The sequence below is a fragment of the Rana temporaria genome, chromosome 1 (genome assembly GCF_905171775.1).
Source record: "Rana temporaria chromosome 1, aRanTem1.1, whole genome shotgun sequence".
Classification (NCBI taxonomy): domain Eukaryota; kingdom Metazoa; phylum Chordata; class Amphibia; order Anura; family Ranidae; genus Rana; species Rana temporaria.
In genome coordinates this window covers 638,851,372-638,873,955 of record NC_053489.1, presented here as the reverse complement: position 1 = coordinate 638,873,955, position 22,584 = coordinate 638,851,372, and the positions used below count along the sequence as shown (strand labels likewise).

Genomic DNA, 22,584 nt, shown 5'->3' with positions numbered 1-22,584 from the left:
AGGTTACTACACATCATAACCTCTCAGTGCAAATTGAAGGTGTGGCCAAACTGCACTAGTATTGAGGGGTGAGGTGGGTGCAGAATGCAGAGGGAGATGGGTGCAGAGGAAGGTGGGTGCAGAGGGAGGTGGGTGCAGAGGAAGGTGGGTGCATAATGCAGAGGGAGATGGGTGCAGAGGAAGGTGGGTGCAGAGGGAGGTGGGTGCAGAGGAAGGTGGGTGCAGAGGAAGGTGGGTGCAGAGGGAGGTGGGTGCAGGCTGAACTTTTTAAAACACTGACCAGACCTACGGTAAAGATGGCCCTGGCCGTCAGTTAAAGCAACCCTACGTTTAGCAGGAACCACCAGGCAGCTGCACTCCACGGTCTCACTCTGATCTCTCACTCCTCTGATGAGGTACACTGGTGACTGACTGGTCACTGAACACAGCACGCTGCACGCATAGCAAGGGGTGGGACCAGAGCATCAGTGGAACTCAAGGCCCCCGAAGCGGCCCGGGCCGCTGCGGCGCCTCGTTCTAAAAAAAAAATATATATATCAAGACCTGGCACTGGCTGCGCGCGGCTTGCCGCTGATGACAGGGACAGACAAATGTCTGTCTGTTTGGGGATTTCAGCGCCGTTTTGCGGGCAGCACGCAGGCTTACGGGCAGCTCTGACAGGGCCCTGGGCAGCTGCCCCGTTTGCCCTGCAGTAAAGGCGGCCATGGCCGTCAGTTAAAGCAACCCTACGTTTAGCCTAATCAACCCCTTTTCCATTTCTCCCCTTGGCTTTTCATATTTTTTTTTTTTTATATTTCCATTTTTCAAATCATTAAAACCCTTTTTTCCTGTTTTTTTTGTTTGTTTTTTAATTTAATGTTGGGTAACTCTTGATCTCGTGAATGCGCAATTCACCTGCGGCCGTAGCGCAGATTGTTTGTAAAGTTGCCATAACAACGGGCGGCGACGGAGGAAGGTCGTTATGTTGTTATGGCAACAAAACACATCTCTGCACCGTGATCCACCCTAAATCGCATAATTTCATGTCAGGAAATAAAAAAAGAAAAATCGCGTTATCACAGTACTGCCCACAGACTCCTGGGAAATGATGTGTCATCATTTCCCAGGAGCACAGGCAAGGGAGGAAGTGACCTAGGAGCACCACGGACCAGGAAGTGGCAGATTAGGAGGACTACATAGCAACAGGCGATTCTGGTAAGTAAAAAAAAAAAATTTCCTCATAATGTTTGGAGTCTGATAATGCAAAAAATTCAGGGTGGAACTCCGCTTTAAGACATAAGAGAAAGAAAGAGACGTGGATTTGTACTAACCCTTCCAGCTTTCAGTTTTTCTCTCATTCGCTCCCTCATAGAAGACTCCACAGAAATGGACTTCGTCATAGAAGGATTTAGCGGGGGCAAACCTAAAACATTTGCAGAAAACACAGACAACATAGTTGAGTCTGTTATTTATAGTAATTTAAAACACAAGTGAATTAGAACATGGAATTATATTAGTATTACAGTAATATTTTATCCCTCACACACAATAAACTGGGTCTGGAAATTCTCCATATGCGATTACAGTGTAAAATATGGCAGTAAATATTTTTACATGGAAAGGTCCTGTGCACAATACACATCAGTAAACAATTTGTACGGCAAATAAGGGCCAGTTTATACCTCACAAACATTCCTGTACTGCCCATTAGAATCAGACACGATCACTGCTAAGAGAAACATCCCACATTTACAGCTCCAGACCACGTTTGTTAGAGGTGAACTGCGATGGATACTTGTATCTTTAAGTGGCTGTAAGCCCTCAAGGTTCTTCACCTTTCTATGCATTAAGGTGAAAAACCTTCTGTGCTGCATCTGCCCCCCAACCCCCCCCCCATTTTTCTTACCTGAGCCCGATCCGATCCAGTGATGTGCACGAGCCCAGCGGCTCCAGCCGCTGTCTCTCTCCTCATTGAGCAGATTGATAGCAGCAGGAGCCATTAAAACTAACTTTTACAGTTTAACCGCTTCAGCCCCAGAAGATTTTACCCCCTTCCTGACCATGGCACTTTTTACAATTTGGCACTGCGTCGCTTTAACTGACAATTGTGCGGTCACTGTACCCAAACAAAATTTGCGTCCTTTTGGCGGTATTTGATCACCTCTGCGGTTTTTATTTAAACAAAAGAACAGTAACAATTTTGAAAAAAAAACACAATGGGAGTTATTTACGAAAGGCAAATCCACTTTGCACTACAAGTGTAAAGTGCACTTGAAAAATTACACTGAAAGTGCACTTGGAAGTGCAGTTGCTGTAGATCCGAGGGGGGCATGCAAGGACAATAAAAAAAACAGCATTATAACTTGCACATGATTGGATGATAAAAATCAGCAGAGCTTCCCCTCATATCAGACCTACACCTCAGATTTAGGCTCCATTCACATTGTAACGCCGCGTACGCGGCGTATTTTGCCGCGATTAGTTTACTTTTTATTTTTTTTCTCACAAAGAATTTACATTGATGTCTATGGCCGAACGCCAATGCCGCCTGAAAAAAAGGGTCCGGGACTTGTTTTCAGGCGACAGGCGTACGGCGTTTATGAGATGTGAACCATCTCATAGACAGCAATGGGAATTCTCCCCTCCAGTGGCACGGGCGTCGCGCTTCAGGCGTTTTGTCGCCTAGGTGTGAATGCAGCCTTACAGCGAATGCACTTCCAAGTGTACTTTTAGTGCAATTTCAAGTGCACTTTACACTTGTAGTGCAAAGTGGATTTGCCTTTCGTAAATAACCCCCAATATCTGTTACTTTAATATCCCACATTTAAAAGTTTAGGCCGATATATATTCTTCTACATATTTTTTTATTTTATTTTTTAACAAAATCGCAATAAGCGTATATATTTATTGGTTTGCACTAGGGTTGTCCCGATACTAGTATCGGTACTGATACCAAGCATTTGCCCGAGTACTTGTACTCGGGCAAATGCTCCCGATGCTTCACCCGATACTTGTACTGTCGGCGGTGATCAGTGCGTGGGGAAGTTACAAGTACCGATCACCGCTGTAAAGATTTAAAAGTAATTTCTCCGCTTCTCTCTACACCCCTCCCCCCGCGCGGCTTTCAGCTGCTTTAAAATCGGTACTTGTAACTCCCCCACACATGATCACCGCTGACTGTCCCGTGTCCTCCTCCAGCCCCCCTCCGTTTTGCTGCAGTCTGTCTCCCTCCATGTCCCCCGCCGTGGTTCTCTCTCTCTCCGTGTCCCCCCTGTGTTTCTCTCTCCCTCCGTGTATCCCTCCGTGTCCCCCCGTGTTTCTCTCTCCCGACGTGTATCCCTCCCCTTCCGTGTTCCTCCTCCACCCCCTGGAATTCTCAGGATGGAGAGCGGGGTAGGAGCTGGTAAATCCGGCTCCTTACTGCTCCGAATGGACAGAGGCAGTGATCACTGCCTCTGTCCATTCACATAACTGAAACATCGCTAACTGTGTTTACAATGTTTCAGTTTATGAATGAAGAGAAGACGCTGTCTTCACTCCATTTATTTTCAGCGCAGCTGATGCTGCTGAGAAAGGGACTGGGGAACATGTGTCCCTAGTCCCTTTCCCCGTCTCAAAGGGGAGATGTCAGAGGTCTGTTAAGACCCCTGATATCTCACCAAAGCCCCCCAACAGGGCAAAAAAAATAAATTAAAAAAAATAAAGAATAAAAAAAATTATTGTAGAAAAAAAAAAAAAAAAAAAAACAACACACTGACACGGTCCACCTCCACCCGTCCACCCCCCTTAAAAAAAATAAAGCATTATACATAAAAAAAATTGTAAAAAATGTAAAACAAAATTGTTAAAGATAAAACATAAAATACTGACACATGTGCCGCTGTCACATGAGATAAAAAAAGTATTCAGTATCGGTGAGTACTTTAAAAAAAGTATCGGTACTTGTATTTGGTCTTAAAAAAGTGGTATCGGGACAACCCTAGTTTGCAGAAAAGTTATAGCGTCTACAAAATAGGGGATACATTTATGGCATTTTTATTATTATTTATATTTTTACTAGTAATGGCGGCAATCTGCGATTTTTAAATCGGGACAGCGACACCATGGCGGACACATTTTTGGGACCGTTGACAATTTTACAGCGATTAGTGCTGTAAAAATGCACTGATAACCCCTTCCCTGCCAGTGACATTTTTACAGTTAACACTAGGGGGTGAGCAAGGGTTAAATGTGTTTTCTGAGCTGTGTTCTTATTTAATTCCTTTATTTTTATGGTCAAGGTCACAGAAAATTTAACATAACATATACAGTGGGTACATAATCGTATAATTATTGTCGCTTCAATCTACAGAAAGTTAGCAAAGAAAACAAGAAAAAGAACTAAAATTACCAACATGGTCACTGTACCCTGTTCTTATGCTAACCAACCTCCGATCCTTAACCTCTTTTTCCGCATCCCTAGGACATATGTATTATCCTCACACGTCTTACCCTCCTCTGTTCCCCTGTCCTTTTATAGGCCCTACCTAAACCTCCCCTGAACGTAAAACCAAAACAGACATAAAAAAAACGAACGTTAAATAAAAAAAACAAAAAAACAACCCCACCCCCTCCCTCCTCTCCCCCTCCACACCGAAGCAGGACGAATCCTCCCTTAATTCAGATCCTCAATTTCCCCCAACACACTCCTACCTGAGCTGTGTTCTACCTGAAGGGGGGGTGGGAATTACTAGGGGAAATTAGTTTGTATGAACACACGATCAGCCATTTCTCCTCTCAGAAAACCAGGATCTGTGCGTTTACACACACAGATCCCGGTTCTCGCTGTGTCACCAGCGATCGCGGGTGCCTGGCGATCATCGCGCCTGCTGCTAGCCCTTGGAGCCGATGTGAGTGCCCCTAGTGGCCACAGGGCGAAGCGACTTAACATAACGTTGTTTGGCCCAGCCGAGCCATGCTGCCAGCTGGTCGGCAAGTGGTTAAAGCTGAACTCTGGGGAAACCTGAAAATTCTCCCTTGCAGTAGTCAAAACAACTTTCAATTGTATCCAAATAGGCAGGCCCTTGCACTACATAGTTTAACCACTTCCATACCAGGCACTTACGCACCTTCTCGCCCAAGCCAATTTTCAGCTTTCAGCACTGTCGCACTTTGAATGGCAATTGCGTGGTCATGCTACACTGCACCCAAACAAAATTGGCATCCTTTTTTTCCCACAAATAGGAGCTTTCTTTTGGTGGTATTTGATCACCTCTGCGATTTTTTCTTTGCGCAACAACTAAAAAAAGACTGAAAATTTTGAAAAAAATTACGTTTTTTTCTTCTGTAATTTTTTTTGTAAATTACGGGCACTGACATGGTGGCACTGATGGGCACTGATGAGATGGCACTGATGGACATCGATGAGGTAGTACTGATGGGCACTGATTGGCGGCGCTGGTATGCGGCACTGATGGGCACTCATAGGGGGCACTGATGGGCACTCATAGGCGGCACTGATGGGTGGCACTGATGGGTACTGATAGGTGGGCACTGGGCATGGATGAGCACTGTGGGGTGGCACTGATGTTTCCATGTTGCCAGTCAGTGCCCATTTGTGGGCACTGATTGGCATATTTTTTACTGCCTTTTTTTTTACTGCCTTTTTTTTTTGTTTGCCCTTTTTTTTGCCCTTCCCTGGTGGTCCAGTGTGGCGATCAGAGGGGGGGCTGCGCTGATAAGCAATCAGCGGGAACCCCCCGTCAGGAGAGCCGCCGATCGGCTCTCCTCTACTCATGTCTGTCAGACGCGAGTGAGGAAGAGCCATCAACGGCTCTTCCTGTTTACATCGTGATCAGCCGTGATTGGACACGGCTGATCACGTGGTAAAGAGCCTCCGCCAGAGGCTCTTCATCGAGATTGGAGATGCAGGGTGTCAGACTGACACCCTGCATCACCGATCGACACGCGCGGCATGAAATCCTGCAGGACGTCAATAGACGTCCAGTCAAATTCAGAACCACTTCCCAGACGTCAATCTGCTATTGACCAGGCGGAAAGTGGTTAAGGTAAATCTAAAGGAAAATTGTACAAGAGAATTGAACATGTATGGCCAGCCTAATGCCATGTACACATGATCGCAAATTCCGACAAGAAAACCGTGGATTTTTTTCTGACATAATTTTGGCTCAAACTTGTGTTGCATACACACGGTCACACAAATGTTGTCTGAAATTCCGACCGCCAAGAACGCGGTGACGTACAACACTACAACGAGCCGGAAAAAATGAAGTTCAATGATTCCGAGCATGCGTGTTTTTTTTGTGCGTCGGAAATTGCATACAGACGATCGGAATTTCCGACAAGAACTTTTCCCGTCGGAAAATTTGAGAACCAGCTCTCAAATTTTCGCCGTCTAAAATTCCGACAGAAAATGTCCGATGGAGCCTACACACGGTCGGAATTTCCGACCAAAAGCTCACATCAAACTTCTTGTCGGAAGTTCTGATTGTGTGTGCGCGGCATTAGGGTGGTGTCAGATGGACACTTCTGCTGCCTGCGGAGCAGCATCAGCTCAGTATAGAAGGAAATCACAGCACTTGTGGAACTTTATTGACAGGGACAAAACAACTGCTGCAATTTCTATACTGGGCTGGCCAAGATATTTACACACAGAGCTCCTCTATTAAGACACTGACTGCCTATAAAGGCCCCTTTCACACTTGTACGACATCAAAGTCGTGCGACTTTGCCGCAATTTTGGATCAGTACTACTTTGCCACAACTTTGGCATTAACCAATGAAAACATACATGGTGTGAGGTAATTCCTTTTCCTGCCATAGTTGTTTCCAGTTCCTGTTTGCTTCCTGGTTGTTGTGGTGAGTTGTGACAGAAAAGGTTTGCTACTCAACATATTGCCACAGCAGTTGTCATTGCTGCTGCAGAAGTGCATGAGGAAGAAGAGGAGGAGAAGCGGAGGACAAGGATAAGGACAGGATTTTGGGCTGTTTGGAGCACATTGTTCCTGAGGGAATAATCAGGAAGTGAATGTATGCCAGAAAAATATGCTTGGGAGGGGCTACTATGTTGAAAGGATTGGTTGGGACAAGGGTCAAAAAGCTGCTTGTGCTTACAAAGTCGTACTGAAATTGTGTCTATATTATTCAGGTACGATTTGCATGCTACTTCAGGGTTTAACATTGAGGTCTATGGACATCAACTCGCATTAAGTTGGACCAAAGTAGTGCAGGAACTACTTTGAAGTCGGCACGACTTAAAGTCGTGCCAATATCATACCTCCCAACTTTTTGAGATGGGGATGAGGGACACCTATCAACAAAAGTATGCAGGCATAGGACACACCCCTTGCCACGCCCCCTTAAAAAAAACAAGATTGGACAACCCCACAAGTGCTTTTTTTACCACTACTATTCCTTTATATCGGCTTTTGGAATTTACAAATTTAGACATTTAGAAATCAGATGAAAGGTTTAGCAATAAAAAGTGCATTTTATATACATCTATATAGATCAGACCAAAATGAGGGACAAATGAGGAGGAATGAGGGAGAGAGGGACATTGCTCCAAATCAGGGACAGTTGGGAGCTATGCCAATATGAATGGAAGTCATTGAAAATCATGGAGAATGACTTGTCATGCGATTTTGCAGTGCAAAATCGTGGGACAAGTCGTATAAGTGTGAAAGGGGACAAAACTGACTTTAGCTTTATGCAACATGCACTTGGGTGGCCCAGTATCTGCTCATTAAAGTGGAGGTTCACAAAGAGTTAGGCCCCATACACATGATAGAATTTATCCGCAGATACGGTTCAGCGGACCGTATCCGCGGATAAATCCTCTCTAAGATTTCAGAGGATTTCAATGCGATGGCGTGTACACACCATCGCATTGAAATCCGCGCTGAAATCCTCTGCCGATGACGTGTCGCGCCGTCGCCGCTATTATGACGCGGCGACGGGCGCGACGCTGTCATATAAGGAATTCCACGCATGCGTCTATTCATTACGGCGCGTGCGGGGAATCCCTTTGGACGGATGGATCCGGTAAGTCTGTACAGACGAGCGGATCCATCCGTTGGAATGGATTCCAGCAGATAGATATTCTGTGCATGTCGACAAATATTTATCTGCTGGAAATCCATTCCAGGGGAGATTTATTTGCGGATAAATATCCGTTGGCGTGTACACACCATAGGATCTATCCGCAGAAACCCATTTGATGGGATTTATCTGCGGATAGATTCTATGGTGTGTATGGGGCCTCAGGCCGGCTTATCTACAGATAAGCCGACCTAACTCTGAATCTAAGCCGACCTATGTTTAAGTGTATTCTCTAACAGAGATACACTTAAACATATCTAAGATAGGACGGCTTGCGCCGTCCTATCTTAGATTGCAATGTTTTGGCTTACCGCTAGGTGGCGCTTCCATTGCGGCCGGCCTAGATTATGTAAATGAGGGGATACGCCGATTCACGACGATTCACGAGCGTACGCTGGGCCTACACCGTCGCATTACGTCGTTTCCGTACGCGATAGGCCGCCTAAAGTTATTCCACCTATAAGGTGGAATAACAATGTTAAGTATGGCCGCCGTTCCCGCCGCGAGGTTCGAATTTTTTACGTCATTTGCGCAAGTCGTCTGAGAATCGGGATTTACGTCGTTTACGTACGCGTCGAAATCAATAGGCCCGTACGGCCTACTTAGCCACAATGCGCACTGGGAAATGTAGTCGCCCGGCGCATGCGCAGTGTAAAAAACTTAAAAAAAAACGTGAGGTCAAGCCTCATTTCCATACTACACGCCCCCCTCCCAGTCATTTGAATTAGGCGTGCTTACGCCCGCTCGTTTTAGGCTACGCCGCCGAAAATTTGAAGGTAAGTGGTTTGAGAATCACTAATAGCCTAAATAATTTACGCCGGTGTAGCCTAAAAAGACTAGGCTAGGCCGTCCTAATTTTAGGCAATTGTATGAGAATCTACCCATTAAATTTTTAACATTAGATTGAGGCTCATTTTGTCAAGGGGAATCGGGTAGTTTTTTTAAAATCGAAGCAGTACTTACCGTTTTAGAGATAGATCTTCTCCGCCGCTTCCGGGTATGGGCTGCGGGACTGGGCGTTCCTATTTGATTGACAGGCTTCCGACGGTCGCATACATCGCGTCACGATTTTCCGAAAGTAGCCGAACGTCGGTGCGCAGGCGCCGTATAGAGCCGCACCGACGTTCGGCTTCTTTCGGCTACTTGTGACGCGCTGTATGCGACCGTCGGAAGCCTGTCAATCAAATAGGAACACCCAGTCCCGTAGCCCATACCCGGAAGCGGCGGAGAAGATCGCTCTCTAAAACGGTAAGTACTGCTTAGTTTTTAAAAAAACTACCCGATTCCCCTTGACAAAATGAGCCTCAATCTAATGTTAAAAAAAGTTTTTAGGGTGAACTCCCGCTTTAAGTCTATGCATTATAATGAGGAGATTGCCAGAAATTACACTCCCCAGATCGGAATAAATGGTAGGTGTCAATTTCCAACTCTATTTCACCCAAAACCAACTGAGCTTTGGGTGGAGGCCTTCTTAAAGTTGCACTTTGGTTAACATGCCAAATTAAATTACATTATTTAAGAGCAGACATTAAAGAGATCTCTTGTATTCACTAGATATTTGTCCTGATCATTTCCAGACTGCCTATACAAGAAAAAATATGCTGCTTGATTTCAGAACACATGTTTAATAATGTCCTTCAAAAGGCAGCATCCCATTCCCCTCTGCTAGAAGTTCCATCACTCCACAAGGCCCCTCTGATGGCCTAGCTTCAACGTTTGCAAAAATCACCATCCAGATTTCAATGCTTTATGAATGCCAAACATTCCAGAACATAACCTCAGGGCTGTACTCACTGCGCTGCCCGCGTGCAACGTTCCCGATATCTTCCACGCCATCCGCGGCATCTCCAGCATTGTCTTCCAGCTGTGACACAAAGCACCAGATAATCACTGCACTGACTGGTATAGTATTGTACTAATATTATTACTTTAAACTGACATTTGTGAAGAGCTATGGATATACAAAGTGAGAAAAGGTTTTTTCCATTATGATTAATTATGTATTTGCTTTCATTATCTAACCTTTTGCTTAAAAGGGTTAGTAAAGCTTAATTTATTTTTAACAAACATGTCATACTTACCTCCACTGTGCAGCTTGTTTTGCACATAGTGGCCCCGATCCTCGTCTTCTGGGGTCCCTCGGCTCCTCTCCGCAAGAGCTAACCCCCTTCTGGAAAGAGTTCTCCCAAGGGGGTTAGCTTGCAGGGGCGCTCCCGTGCGGTTCAGTGGTGGCCATAGCCGCCAAGTGTATCACTCGGCCCCGTCCCCGGCCAGCCGCTTCATTGATTCGATTTGATTGACAGCAGCGGGAGCCAATAGCTGCTCTGCCATCAATCTCCAATGAAAAGCCGAGAACAGCCAAAAAGACCGGGCCGAGAAGCCAGCGCGTTCACGACTCGGCACTTTTGAGGGGTCAGGTAAGTAAAACAGGGGGGCTTGTAGACATCGGATGTTTTTGCACCTTAACCACTTGAGACCCGCGCTATTGACAAAAGACATCAACAGCGCGGCTCTCAGGTGCCAACTGGACATCTTTGGACGTCATTTAAAGTGCATTGCGCGCGCCTCTGGGGGGCGCGCAGTGGGTAAACACTGTCCCGGCGCATCGCTGGGAAGCCGATGCGTGTACCTGGCGGCCACAATGTCCGCCGGGTACACGCGATCGTCGGGAACACAGCAGGGACGTGGAGCTCTGTGTGTAAACACAGAGCTCCACATGCTGTCAGAGGAGAGGAGACCGATCTGTGTCCCTTGTACATAGGGACACAGCATCGGTCACCTCCCCCAGTCACCCCCCTTCCCCCACACAGTTAGAACACACCTAGGATACACATTTAACCCCTTCCTCACCCCCTAGTGTTAACCCCTTCCCTGCCAGTCACATTTATACAGTAATTAGTGCATTTTTATAGCACTGATCACTGTATAAATGTGAATGGTCCCAAATTTGTGTCAAAAGTGTCCGATACGTCCGTCGCAATATCGCAGTCCCAATAAAAAAAAAAAAAAATAAAAAAAAAATAAAAAAAAAAAAAATAAAAAAAAAAAATCGCAGATCGCCGCCATTAGTAGTAAAAAAAAAAATAATTCTGTCCCCTATTTTGTAGGCGCTATAACTTTTACGCAAACCAGTCGCTTATTGCGATTTATTTTATTTTTTTTACAAAAATACGTTGAAAAATACATATCGCCCTTAACTGAGAAAAAAATTTGTATTTTTTTAAAAAAAATTGGGATATTTATTATAGCGACAAGTAAAAAATATATATATTTTTTTATATTGTCGCTCTTTTTTTGTTTATAGCGCAAAAAAATAAAAACCACAGAGGTGATCAAATACCACCAAAAGAAAGCTCTATTTGTGGGGAAAAAAGGACGTCAATTTTGTTTGGGAGCCACGTCGTACGACCACGCAAATGTCAGTTAAAGCGACGCAGTGCCGGAAGCTGAAATTTCGCCTGGACACGAAGGGGGTTTATGTGCCCAGTAAGCAAGTGGTTAATGTATAGGATGCATTAGGGTGAAAAAACGCAAAGCTTTACAACCCCTTTAAAGAAGAAGTATGGCCAAAGCTCCTTTACAGAATTAGGTGCACGGCTGTGACCCAGATTCAGAAGACAGTGAGCTTAAGTCCGCTGTCATTACAGAACAGCAATTAGCACGTCACTGGGAGCCTGAGCCAGCTGATCCCGCCCCATCCACAGTCTGGTGCTCCAGTGAGTGCTGGAGGGGCAAAGCAGATGACTCAGGCCCCGTACACACGGTCAGACAAAACCGATGAGAATGGTCAGACGGACCGTTTTCATCGGTTCACCGCTGAAGTGGCCTGATGTGTGTACACACCATCGTTCCAAAAACTGTCAAACACACGACGTGCTGAATAAAATGAATTTCAATGCTTCCAAGCATGTGTCGACTTGATTCTGAGCATACGCGGGTTTTGAACCGATGCTTTTCTGTACTAACCATCAGTTTGGACCGATTGGGCAGCGGTCCATCAGTTCGGGTTTTGAAGCATGTTTTAAAATTTTGGACCGAAGGAAAACAGACTGATGGGCTATACACACCGTCGGTTTGGACCGATGAAACTGAACCTCGGTCCATTATCATCGGTTTTGTCCGACCGTGTGTACGCGGCCTCACAGTAGGACTAACAGAGTATGCGGCAAGATACCGCACAGCGTTTTTCCTAAAAAAAATGTGGCATTGGCACAACAAAAAAAAAAAAAAAAGCTACTAAAATGATGCATGTGCTATTTTATGACGACATGCGGTCGTTTAGTAGTGAAAGCTTGCGGTAAATTTACCACCGGTGGTAAACCTTAAACATTGTAAATAGCTGGTTGTTAAGGAGCAGGCGGCTGCTGCGTCCCTAACAGCCAGTAAACAACATGGTTATTAAGAAATGGGCAGCCGCTGCGCCCTTAAAAACTGATGAGTCATTAGCTGTTACCTAGTAGGTGAGGTTGAAAAAAAAAAACAAGTCCATCAAGTCCAACCTATGGATTATATGTCAGTATTACCTTGTATATCCCTGTGTGTTGTGGTCGTTCAGGTGCTTATCTAATAGTTTTTTAAACTAAATCGATGCTCCCCACTGAAACCACTGCCAGTGGAAGGGAATTCCCTATCCTTGCTGCTTTTATGCCGCGTACACACAACCATTTTTCATGACGAGAATTTTTTTTTTTTTTTAATTGGTCGTGAAAAATGGTCGTGTGTACGCTTTAGAAGCAAGTTATGAGAAGGGAAATTTGCATAATCAGGCCAAAGGGTGGCGAATGGAACGTCCCCTTTATAGTGCCATCGTACGTGTTGTACGTCACCACGCTTTGCTTGAGCATTTTTTTTCCATGATCGTGTGTATGCAAGGCAGGCTTGACAAGAATCACGTTGAGAAAAACTTTGTTTTTTTCCATGACATGAAAAATGGTCGTGTGTACGCGGCTTGACAGTAAAGAACCCTCTACTACATACCGTATTTATCGCGGTATAGCGCGCTCCCGCGCATACCGCGCACCCCTAAAGTTGCCCCCGAAATTCCTGTAAAAAAAAAAGTTATATGATTTTATTACTTACAGTTTTGGTGTCTTCCCAGCGTCCATCGTCCGGTCCGGCGTCCGTCTGCGGCCTCGGTGGTGTCCTCCCGGCTTCTCCAGCGCGCGCCTCAAGTCGAGTCCCCGCTTCCCGCGCTCAGTTCGAACGCCTCCGCCGACATATACTGAGTGCAGTACACTCGGGTACATTCGGCAAGGCTCGGCTTCGCTCGCGCTCTGTGACGTTTATGCGTGAGCACGAGCGAAGCCGAGCCTAGCCGAATGTACTGCACTCGGTATATGTCGGCGCAGGAATTTAAACTGAGCGCGGGAAGCGGCTATCGGCGTATATCGCGCACCCACGATTTCCCCTTATTTTAAGGGGAAAAAAGTGCGCGATATACGCCGATAAATACGGTAGTTTAAGGTTAAACCTCTTTTCTTCTCATTTTAACGTGTCTTGTTAAACTCCCTTCTGCGAAAAAGTTTTATCCCTATAGTGGGGTCACCAGTACGGTATTTGTAAATTTAAATCATATCCCCTCTCAAGCGCCTCTTCTCCAGAGAGAATAAATTCAGTACTCGTAACCTTTCTTCATAACTAATATCCTGATACAGCAGTAGTGAAGTTATATTTTCAGAATCGCATGAGGTATTTGGGAAAACACCTACATACTGCATGCGATCTGCTTTTATAAATGGAGCCCAATGTCAGCAATACCTCACACTACAGATTTATTGGTTACCGTGACCAGGCATTGCTCATGTAGTCTGGGCACTGTGGTTATTCATCACTTAGTAACATTGTAAACAAATGAGATTTTGCAATGTGGAGACGTGTTACACTGTATATAAAAAGGAAGAGACCAGAAGGCTACTTTTCCCAGCAGTGGAAAGTTCACACATAGGCAGTATGGCAAATGCAGCAATCCCTGTGTGTTTCCCGCACCGCATTGCAATCACACTGGGCCATATTCTGAGTAAGGATACGATGGAGTATCTCAGGATACTCCATCGTATCTCTCTTTTTTGGCCAGTGTATCTATGCGACTGATTCTTAGAATCATTTTCGCATAGATACACTTAAGATCCGACATGTGTAAGTCACTTACACTGTCGGATCTTAAATGTAATTACTCCGCCCGCCGCTAGGTGGCGTTTACGTTCAGGTCTCATTTGTTTATGCAAATGAGCCTGATATGCCGATTCCCGAACGAATCCGCGTCGCGTAACCGTCGTTTGCGTAAGCGTAAACTTACCCCTGCTATATGAGGGGTAAGTTTACGCAAGTCCCACGTAGGCCATGTTAAGTATGGCGTCGGGTCCGCGTCGTGTTTTTCCGTCTGCTACGTCGTTTCCCTAAGTCGTTCTTGAATACGACTTTACGTCAATGACGCACACGTCGGCGTCATTGACGTATTACGCCGAGAACAGGAGCATGCGCACTGGGCTATTTTAAGCCCGGTGCATGCACAGTTCGTTAGAATCGGGGGCGCGCTTAATTTAAATAGAAGCCGCCCCCTTGGAGATACGCGGAGATACGCTGGGCCAAATACACTCCGCCACCCCAAACTACGGAGCAAGTGTTTGGGGAATACAGCACTTGCTCCTGTAGGTTGGGGCGGCGGAGTGTAAATGGCTTACGCGCCGCCCGCCTACATTTACCAAGAATATGGCCCACTGTTTGCAATCTACTGCGGGTGCCAATACAAAGTTAACAAAACCCCCCAAAACGCAGTGTGGTTTGTCTGCACTGGACATCATGTTACAAAACCACCATGCGATCTGGTTGCGGTGCAGCTCCCAAAAAGGTGTCTGCACTTCTTTGGTGCGATGCAGTGCAATTTGAGCCCATTCAAAATGAATAGGCTCAAATCGCACCGCACTGAATCGCATGTGAATTTCACAGGAATGTGGTGGTTCCTGTGTAGTTCCCATGTGGATTATAGTGTGAACCGGGGCTAAATTGGAACCATGCAGATCATCCTCAATAAAACATACCGGTTTCTTCCTTCTCTGGCGTTGTGCTTTCAGGGTCTTTTTTAAGTTCTCCACCTGAGCATGATCTTCATTGTCCAACATCTCCTGTGAAGAAAATCATGTTAGAATAAATGTCCACATTTTGGCTCAGGATAGTGCTGCTATAACCCTAGACCAGCCATTCTCAACCAGGTTTTGTGGAAGCCTCCAAGGGTTCCTTGAGCTATGGCTGATTGATTCCTCATTTGATGGGGCCTGTATAGTTCTGAGGGCCAGTGCCACTTGGCAGACTCAACTACAGGACAACAATGAGCTTTTTAGCTATCTTTACAGAGGGCATTGTGACCACCACTGTTAAGGAGCTCTCTTTCTACGGGCTACCTGTAAAGGGACACTTTTTTCCCCTTACCAATGACTTGGTTTTAGCAGGTGTTCCCCAAAAATGAAATGTTATTTCCAGGGCTCCTCATTATGGGGGAATGCATTATCTTCAAAGTTGGCGTCCTTTTTTCCCCCCACAAATAGATCTTTCTTTTGGTGGTATTTGATCACCTCTGCAGTTTTTATGCGCTATTAACAAAAATAGAGCGACAATTTTGAAAAAAAATGAATATTTTTTACTTTTTGCTGTAATAAATATCCCCCAAAAATATATCAAAAAAAGTTTTTTTTCCTCAGTTTAGGCCGATACGTATTCTTCTACATATTTTTCGTAAAAAATAAAAAAAATCGCAATAAGCGTTTATTGATTGGTTTGCGCAAAAGTTATAGCGTTTACAAAATAGGGGGTATTTTTATGGCATTTTTATTAATATTTTGTCCTGACAGGACTGGGAGCTGTGTGTTTACACACACAGCTCCCGGTCCCCGCTCTGTAACGAGCGATCGCATGTGCCCGGCCGCGATCCCGCACGCTGGGCGCGGGAGTCGGGGGCGAGCGGGGGGCGCGCGCTCATCTACGGCGGCGCGCAAGCGCCCCTAGTGGCCTGAGCGAGAGCCGACGTATAGCTACGGGCTGGTCGACGCCGGCAGGTCGGCAAGTAGTTAAAAGTTGCAGTCTCCTCCTGGTCCCATTCTGTGATAGGCGTTTCCCAGCAGCCTATCACAGACGTTTTCTCATCCTCGGACTCAGTTTCCCAGCAGACACTGTGTTCAGTGTTCCGCCAATCACGGATGTCATTTCATACTCGGACAAGAGAAAGTCCATGATAGGTGGAACACTGAACACAGTGTCTGCTGGGAAACGTCTATCACCGAAGGGACCAGTGGGAAGCCGCGACTTTTAAACAATGGACATTCGCAGCCCTTCAGGTACACTGACTCGAATATATAAGCTGGGAGGGGGGGGGGGTATTTTCAGTCCTAAAAAAAGGGCTGAAAAACTTGGCTTATACTCGAGTATATACACGTTAATTTATTTCACTAATGCAACTTAAAAGTTTAAACTAATATACGAGACTCATTACATGCAAAGCAAAGCCTTCAAGGCGTGATTTGTCATAAGTGTGATGATTATGGCTTACAGCTCATGAAAACCCCAAATCCACAATCTCAGAAAATTAGAATATTACATGCAATCAATAAAACAAGGATTGTACACAGAACAATATCGGACCTCTGAAAAGTAGAAGCATGCATATGTACTCAGTACTTGGTTTGGGCCCCTTTTCCAGCAATTACTGCCTTAATGAGGCGTGGCATGGAAGCCATCAGCCTGTGGCACTGCTGAGGTGTTATGGAAGACCAGGAGGCTTCAATAGCGGCCTTCAGCTCTTTTGCAGTGTTCGGTCTCATGTCTCTCATCTTTCTCTTGGCAATGCTTCATAGATTCTCTATGGGGTGCGAGTTTGCTGGCCAATCACGCACAGTAATCCCACTGTCATTGAACCAGGTTTTGGTGCTTTTGGCAGTGTGGGCAGGTGCCAAGTCCTACTGGAAAATGAAGTCAGCATCCCCATAGAGCTCGTCTGTGGAAGGAAGCATGAAGTGCTCCAAAATCTCCTGGTAGGCGGCTGCGGTGACCCTGGACTTAATAAAACACAGTGGGCCAACACCAGCAGATGACACGGCTCCCCAAATCACAGACTGTGGAAACTTCACTCTGAACTCAACTGCCTAGATCCGACCCTGTGTACATGTACTTATAAGATAACAGAGGGGAGGTCAGGAGCAGTTAAAAAAAAAAAAGCCCAACTGCTCATAAATGTCTGTTTACCAGCAGCAGTGTACATGAGGCCTTAAATCAGAGTTCCAACCACAATTACCATTTTTTAAATGCATGTCCTTTCATCCTGCGTTTTTATAATATAAATCCGGTCACTTACTATTTTACAATCCGCCGCCAATCCGCATAGATATTCAAAAAAGATAGTTTATAAAACTATATCTACACCGTTGTCATTTTGCTTGTGGGCATTGTGAAGCCTACAGGCACTTACTTCCCGGAAGTCTTGGATGGGGAGTGATAATTGGACAGCGCACTGCATCCTGGGAAATAATGACACACATTTCCCAGGAGCATTAGAGGGAGATGATGTCAGAATCCTAGGTGGTTTCAAAGGCAGATTTCGTGGGACCGCATAGCAACAGGCATTTCCAGATGAGTAAAAATATATATATATATATATATATATATATATATATATATTTTTTTTTTTCCCTTTTTTAGTCGTAAGCTACAGTTTAAAGCAAAATTGTTTATTTGATGGAACCTCCACTTTAACTCAGCCAGGCCTAGAAAGAAGAGGGTGGTGAGTGACAGTGATGCTACCTACACGAGTAAAGTCGTGTTTTAGATGTATGCGAGATCACATCTTCATGGTTTTTCTAATGCAGCAGAAGGCCAACTTAGGAAGTATCTAATCAGAGGTATACAGTAACTGGCTTCAGAAGAAACACAAGCAGCAAAAGCACTCTTTCCAAACTAGCTAAAGGGTACAAAAGTTTTAATGCTTTTCACGACTTACATATGTAAAAAAAAAAAAAAAAAACACAGTGAAATTCCATAAGACTTTCATCATCAAGAATGACACCATTGCTTTCAAACCTCACCCAGAGATCTGTCCTTGCAGATTACAAGAGGGGGATGCTGTGGCCTTAGGGCTCTTTCACATGGGCGGCCCGCCTGCCAGTTTTTTTGGTGGACCTGAACGGGCGCTCCGTGCTCCTCTATGGAGCCGCGGATGTCAGCGGTGACATGCCTGCTGACATCCGACCCGCCAAAGCTTGACGGAGGAAAAACCTACTTTTCCATCCGTCTGGCGGATCAGGTGAACACGTACAGACGGTCCGTGTTCATCCGATCCCCCCATAGGGGAGAGCGTTGAAAAGACAGGGCGGTCCCTGCACAGTGTGCGGGATCCGCCGGCTCAGCTGGGATCAACGGAGCGATCCCCGCTGAGCAAGCGGAGGTTCATTACTGATCCGCCCCGTGTGAAAGGGGCCTTAAACATTGCACTCGTTATAAATGTATAGAGCTCAATGAGCTAGAAATGTGCAATTGTGAGATTAACCACTTCCATACCGGGCATTTTCACCCCCTTCCTGCCCAGACCAATTTTTAGTTTTCAGCGCTGTTGCACAATTGTGCGGTCATGCAACACTGTACCCAAATTAAATCTTTATGTTTTTTCCCCCCCACAAATAGAGCTCTCGTGGTATTTGATCATCTCTGTGGTTTTTATTTTTTGCTCTATAAACAAAAGAAGAAAAAAAAAACACAATATTTTTTACTTTTTGATTTAAAAGGGTTGCAAAGGAAAACATTTTTTTTTCATAATAAGAATCCCTTACTTGCAGACATTCCTCTTTTCACTTCCTCATTGTTCGTTTTTTAATTTTAATTAATTAATTTAATTTTAATTCACGTTTTTCTTATCGTGTGTACGCGGCATAAGTGCCTGAAAACCACTTCCCATTCATTCCAGTGTGACTTTCCACACAAGCGGTATGCTTGTGGGTCAGGAAAAAAGTCCTGCAAGCAGCATCTTTGGGGCATGGAGTGTGTTTAATTGTTCATCTAAGAACCCGAATATGCATGTCAATGGATCATTATGTAGAACCACGTGAAATGCCTGATTAAAGTGGAGTTCCACCCATAAATATAACATTACATCAGTAGTTTTAAAAAAAATGTCATTAGTCCTTTAAGAAATTTTTTATTTTTTTAGATGCCTTCCAAGTGTTGTTGCTAGGCAGAATAGTTAATCTTCCCTCTTCCTGCACCTAGGTGCTTAAGCTTCCTAACCTACACCGCACAGACTCCTGGGAATGTAGTGGGTGTAACTTTCCAGGAGTCTGTGCACTCCCCAGTCTCGAAGAATCATGCGACTTGGACAGTACAGGTCCTGAAACCTGATCTGAAACCTATTACACTGCTTGTGCAGCACTGAGCATGTGCGAGGTCTGCAAGGCTGAAATCCAGGAAGTCATACAGTCTGGCTTCATGATGGCCACACTTAAGATGGCCCCAGTCAATATCAATTTTATAAAGTGTCTAAATGCTGTAACAACCTAACAAAACGGACCTTAGTTTACAGACTAACTTTACTAGAATACATTAAGCTTGTGTATTACAGGGGGATTTATATTTAAAAAGTGAAATTGTGGGTGGAACTCCCCTTTAATAACAGGAATTATTTTATTCCAATAAAGCACTCGCTCTGGGCATTTCCAGAACATATGTATATGATCAGCAGACCTTTAATAAAAAAAAGTTATTTGAAGAAAAGAAAAAAAAAAAAAAAAGGGGAAAGAAGAACTGAGGAAGTGGCTTGTATAAGCTATGAAATGCCTCCGACATTCCAGAATAGGTTCAGTTGAATGTGACTGACAGGACTGAGCTTGGGTTTTGTCATTCCTGGGTCAATGATCTGTATATGAGGCCCCACAGCTGACATACACAAAGGGGCGGAGATACTTGTGACGTCACTGATCTAATATGACCTCGTAGCCATATGAGGTCAATAATCATCCCCGCCCCTTTGTATACATGCAGCTGCAGGGCGGTAATCTGTAGTTCATCGACCCAGGAATGACAGATAACCTCCAGTTTCTAATTAAACCAAAGCTCAACCCCAATAACTATTCGCTTTTATATATAGTGTACTCTGACCTGGAGGAATGAGAACCTTCACAGACATAGTGAGTGCTGAAGCTAGCGGGAAGTCATACAAGGAGGGGTGCACAACACAGAACGGACAGCAAGAGGAGGGGGATGCGCAGGGAACAGACAGCGAGAGGAGTGGGGGTGCGCAGGGAACAGACAGCGAGAGGAGGGGGGTGCGCACGGAACAGACAGCGAGAGGAGGGGGGTGCGCAGGGAACAGACAGCGAGAGGAGGGTGGTGCGCACGGAACAGACAGCGAGAGGAGGGGGGTGCGCACGGAACAGACAGCGAGAGGAGGGGGGGGTGCGCACGGAACAGACAGCGAGAGGAGGGGGGGAGCGCAGGGAACAGACAACGAGAGGAGGGGGGGGTGTGCAGGGAACAGACAGCGAGAGGAGGGGGGGTGCGCAGGGAACAGACAGCGAGAGGACGGGAGGTGCGCAGGGAACAGACAACGAGAGGAGGGGGGGTGCGCAGGGAACAGACAGCGAGAGGACGGGAGGTGCGCAGGGAACAGACAGCGAGAGGAGGGGGGGTGCGCAGGGAACAGACAGCGAGAGGAGGGGGGGTGCGCAGGGAACAGACAGCGAGAGGAAGGGGGGTGCGCAGGGAACAGACAGCGAGAGGAAGGGGGGTGCGCAGGGAACAGACAGCGAGAGGAAGGGGGGTGCGCAGGGAACAGACAGCGAGAGGAAGGGGGGTGCGCAGGGAACAGACAGCGAGAGGAAGGGGGGTGCGCAGGGAACAGACAGCGAGAGGAAGGGGGGTGCGCAGGGAACAGACAGCGAGAGGAGGGGGGGTGCGCAGGGAACAGACAGCGAGAGGAGGGGGGTGCGCAGGGAACAGACAGCGAGAGGAAGGGGGGTGCGCAGGGAACAGACAGCGAGAGGAAGGGGGGTGCGCAGGGAACAGACAGCGAGAGGAAGGGGGGTGCGCAGGGAACAGACAGCGAGAGGAAGGGGGGTGCGCAGGGAACAGACAGCGAGAGGAGGGGGGTGCGCAGGGAACAGACAGCGAGAGGAAGGGGGGTGCGCAGGGAACAGACAGCGAGAGGAAGGGGGGTGCGCAGGGAACAGACAGCGAGAGGAGGGGGGGGGCGCAGGGAACAGACAGCGAGAGGAGGGGGGGTGCGCAGGGAACAGACAGCGGGAGGAGGGGGGTGCGCAGGGAACAGACAGCGAGAGGACAGGGGGGTGCGCAGGGAACATACAGCGAGAGGAGGCGGGGTGCGCAGGGAACAGACAGCGAGAGATGGGGGGTGCGCACGGAAAAGGGGTTTGTGTATACGGACGGTCAGTCCACCATTTTCACACATTTTCTATCTCTGTGTGCCAATCTTTATCAGCCCCCCCCCCCCCCCCAGTGCCAATCTTGTTCATCCCCGATTCATTTTGAAAAAGGAAAGCGCAGCAGGAGGAGTGAGACTGTGTAGGGAAGCAGGCCACACACCTCACATTGATGAACACTGAGCTGGGAATGTACAAAGTCTGAAGCAGACAGAATGTGGAGCAGCTCTACCTGACAGCCAATCAGCATGTAACTTTCATTTTCAAAACTTAACTGAACCAGCTGAAGACAGAAGCTGATTGGTTACTATGCAGCAGGTCTGGTCATATAAAATGCTACGGTTGGTTTCTGTTTATCGCTAACCTAGCAACAAGCCCCTCCCATGACAACAACAACCCTGTCACTGCCTGGGAGCACATGGGACAACAAAGGCCAGATTAACTCCTTCCCTGCCAGCTGTAGTACACACAGAGCGGGGATGTGAATGTATGACAAGGGCGGCACACCGATCACCGACTCACCTCCACTATCATCCTCTGCTGCTCCTCCGTGCCCCGCATAGTGATGATGGAAGGTGTCACACCGCACAGTCACAGCTCTCCATGGCAGCGGGTCCCCGGATGTCCTGTATACACCCTGCAGGCGGCCATACACACCGAGCCCCGCCCCTTCCCAGCATCCCTCTGGAGAGAGGAATGGTGTGATCGGGGATCAGGGAATGAGTGCAGACAGTGATCAGCTCCCTCCTCCATTGTCCTGTCATCCCCTCTATACACCCAGAACATGGAGATCTGCATTCATATCTCTATATCTCATTATTTCCAATCCTTCCTCCATTGTCCTCTCATCTCCTCTATACACCCAGAACATTCATATCTCTATATCTCATTATTTCCAATCCCTCCTCCTCTGTCACAGGCTTTTTATTTATTTCTTTTTCACACAAACACTAAAATGTACATTCTGTATAAGAAAGCACACATTATACCCCATAGATGTCATATATTGCAGCTTACCAGTCATTGGATGCGGTGGCTGCCTTAGTTTTATTTTTTAAACTTTCCCCCCCTTTGTTTTCACTGGGTGGTCTGGTCA

At 46.3% G+C, this 22,584-nt stretch overlaps 1 protein-coding gene across 1 annotated transcript in view; it reads right to left on the bottom strand.

The window, feature by feature from the left end:
* The window catches only part of CC2D2A (coiled-coil and C2 domain containing 2A), a 196,974-nt gene extending 174,815 nt beyond the window's left edge, over positions 1-22,159 (bottom strand). The window contains exons 1-4 of the mRNA XM_040335450.1: positions 22,011-22,159; positions 15,117-15,200; positions 9,874-9,943; positions 1,311-1,402 (exon numbers count right to left, since the gene is read on the bottom strand). Of these exons, the coding sequence (XP_040191384.1) occupies positions 1,311-1,402; positions 9,874-9,943; positions 15,117-15,200; positions 22,011-22,049 (285 nt within the window). The 5' untranslated portion in view covers positions 22,050-22,159. The remainder of the gene's footprint in view (positions 1-1,310; positions 1,403-9,873; positions 9,944-15,116; positions 15,201-22,010) is intronic.
* Between the last annotated feature and the right edge of the window lie 425 nt (positions 22,160-22,584).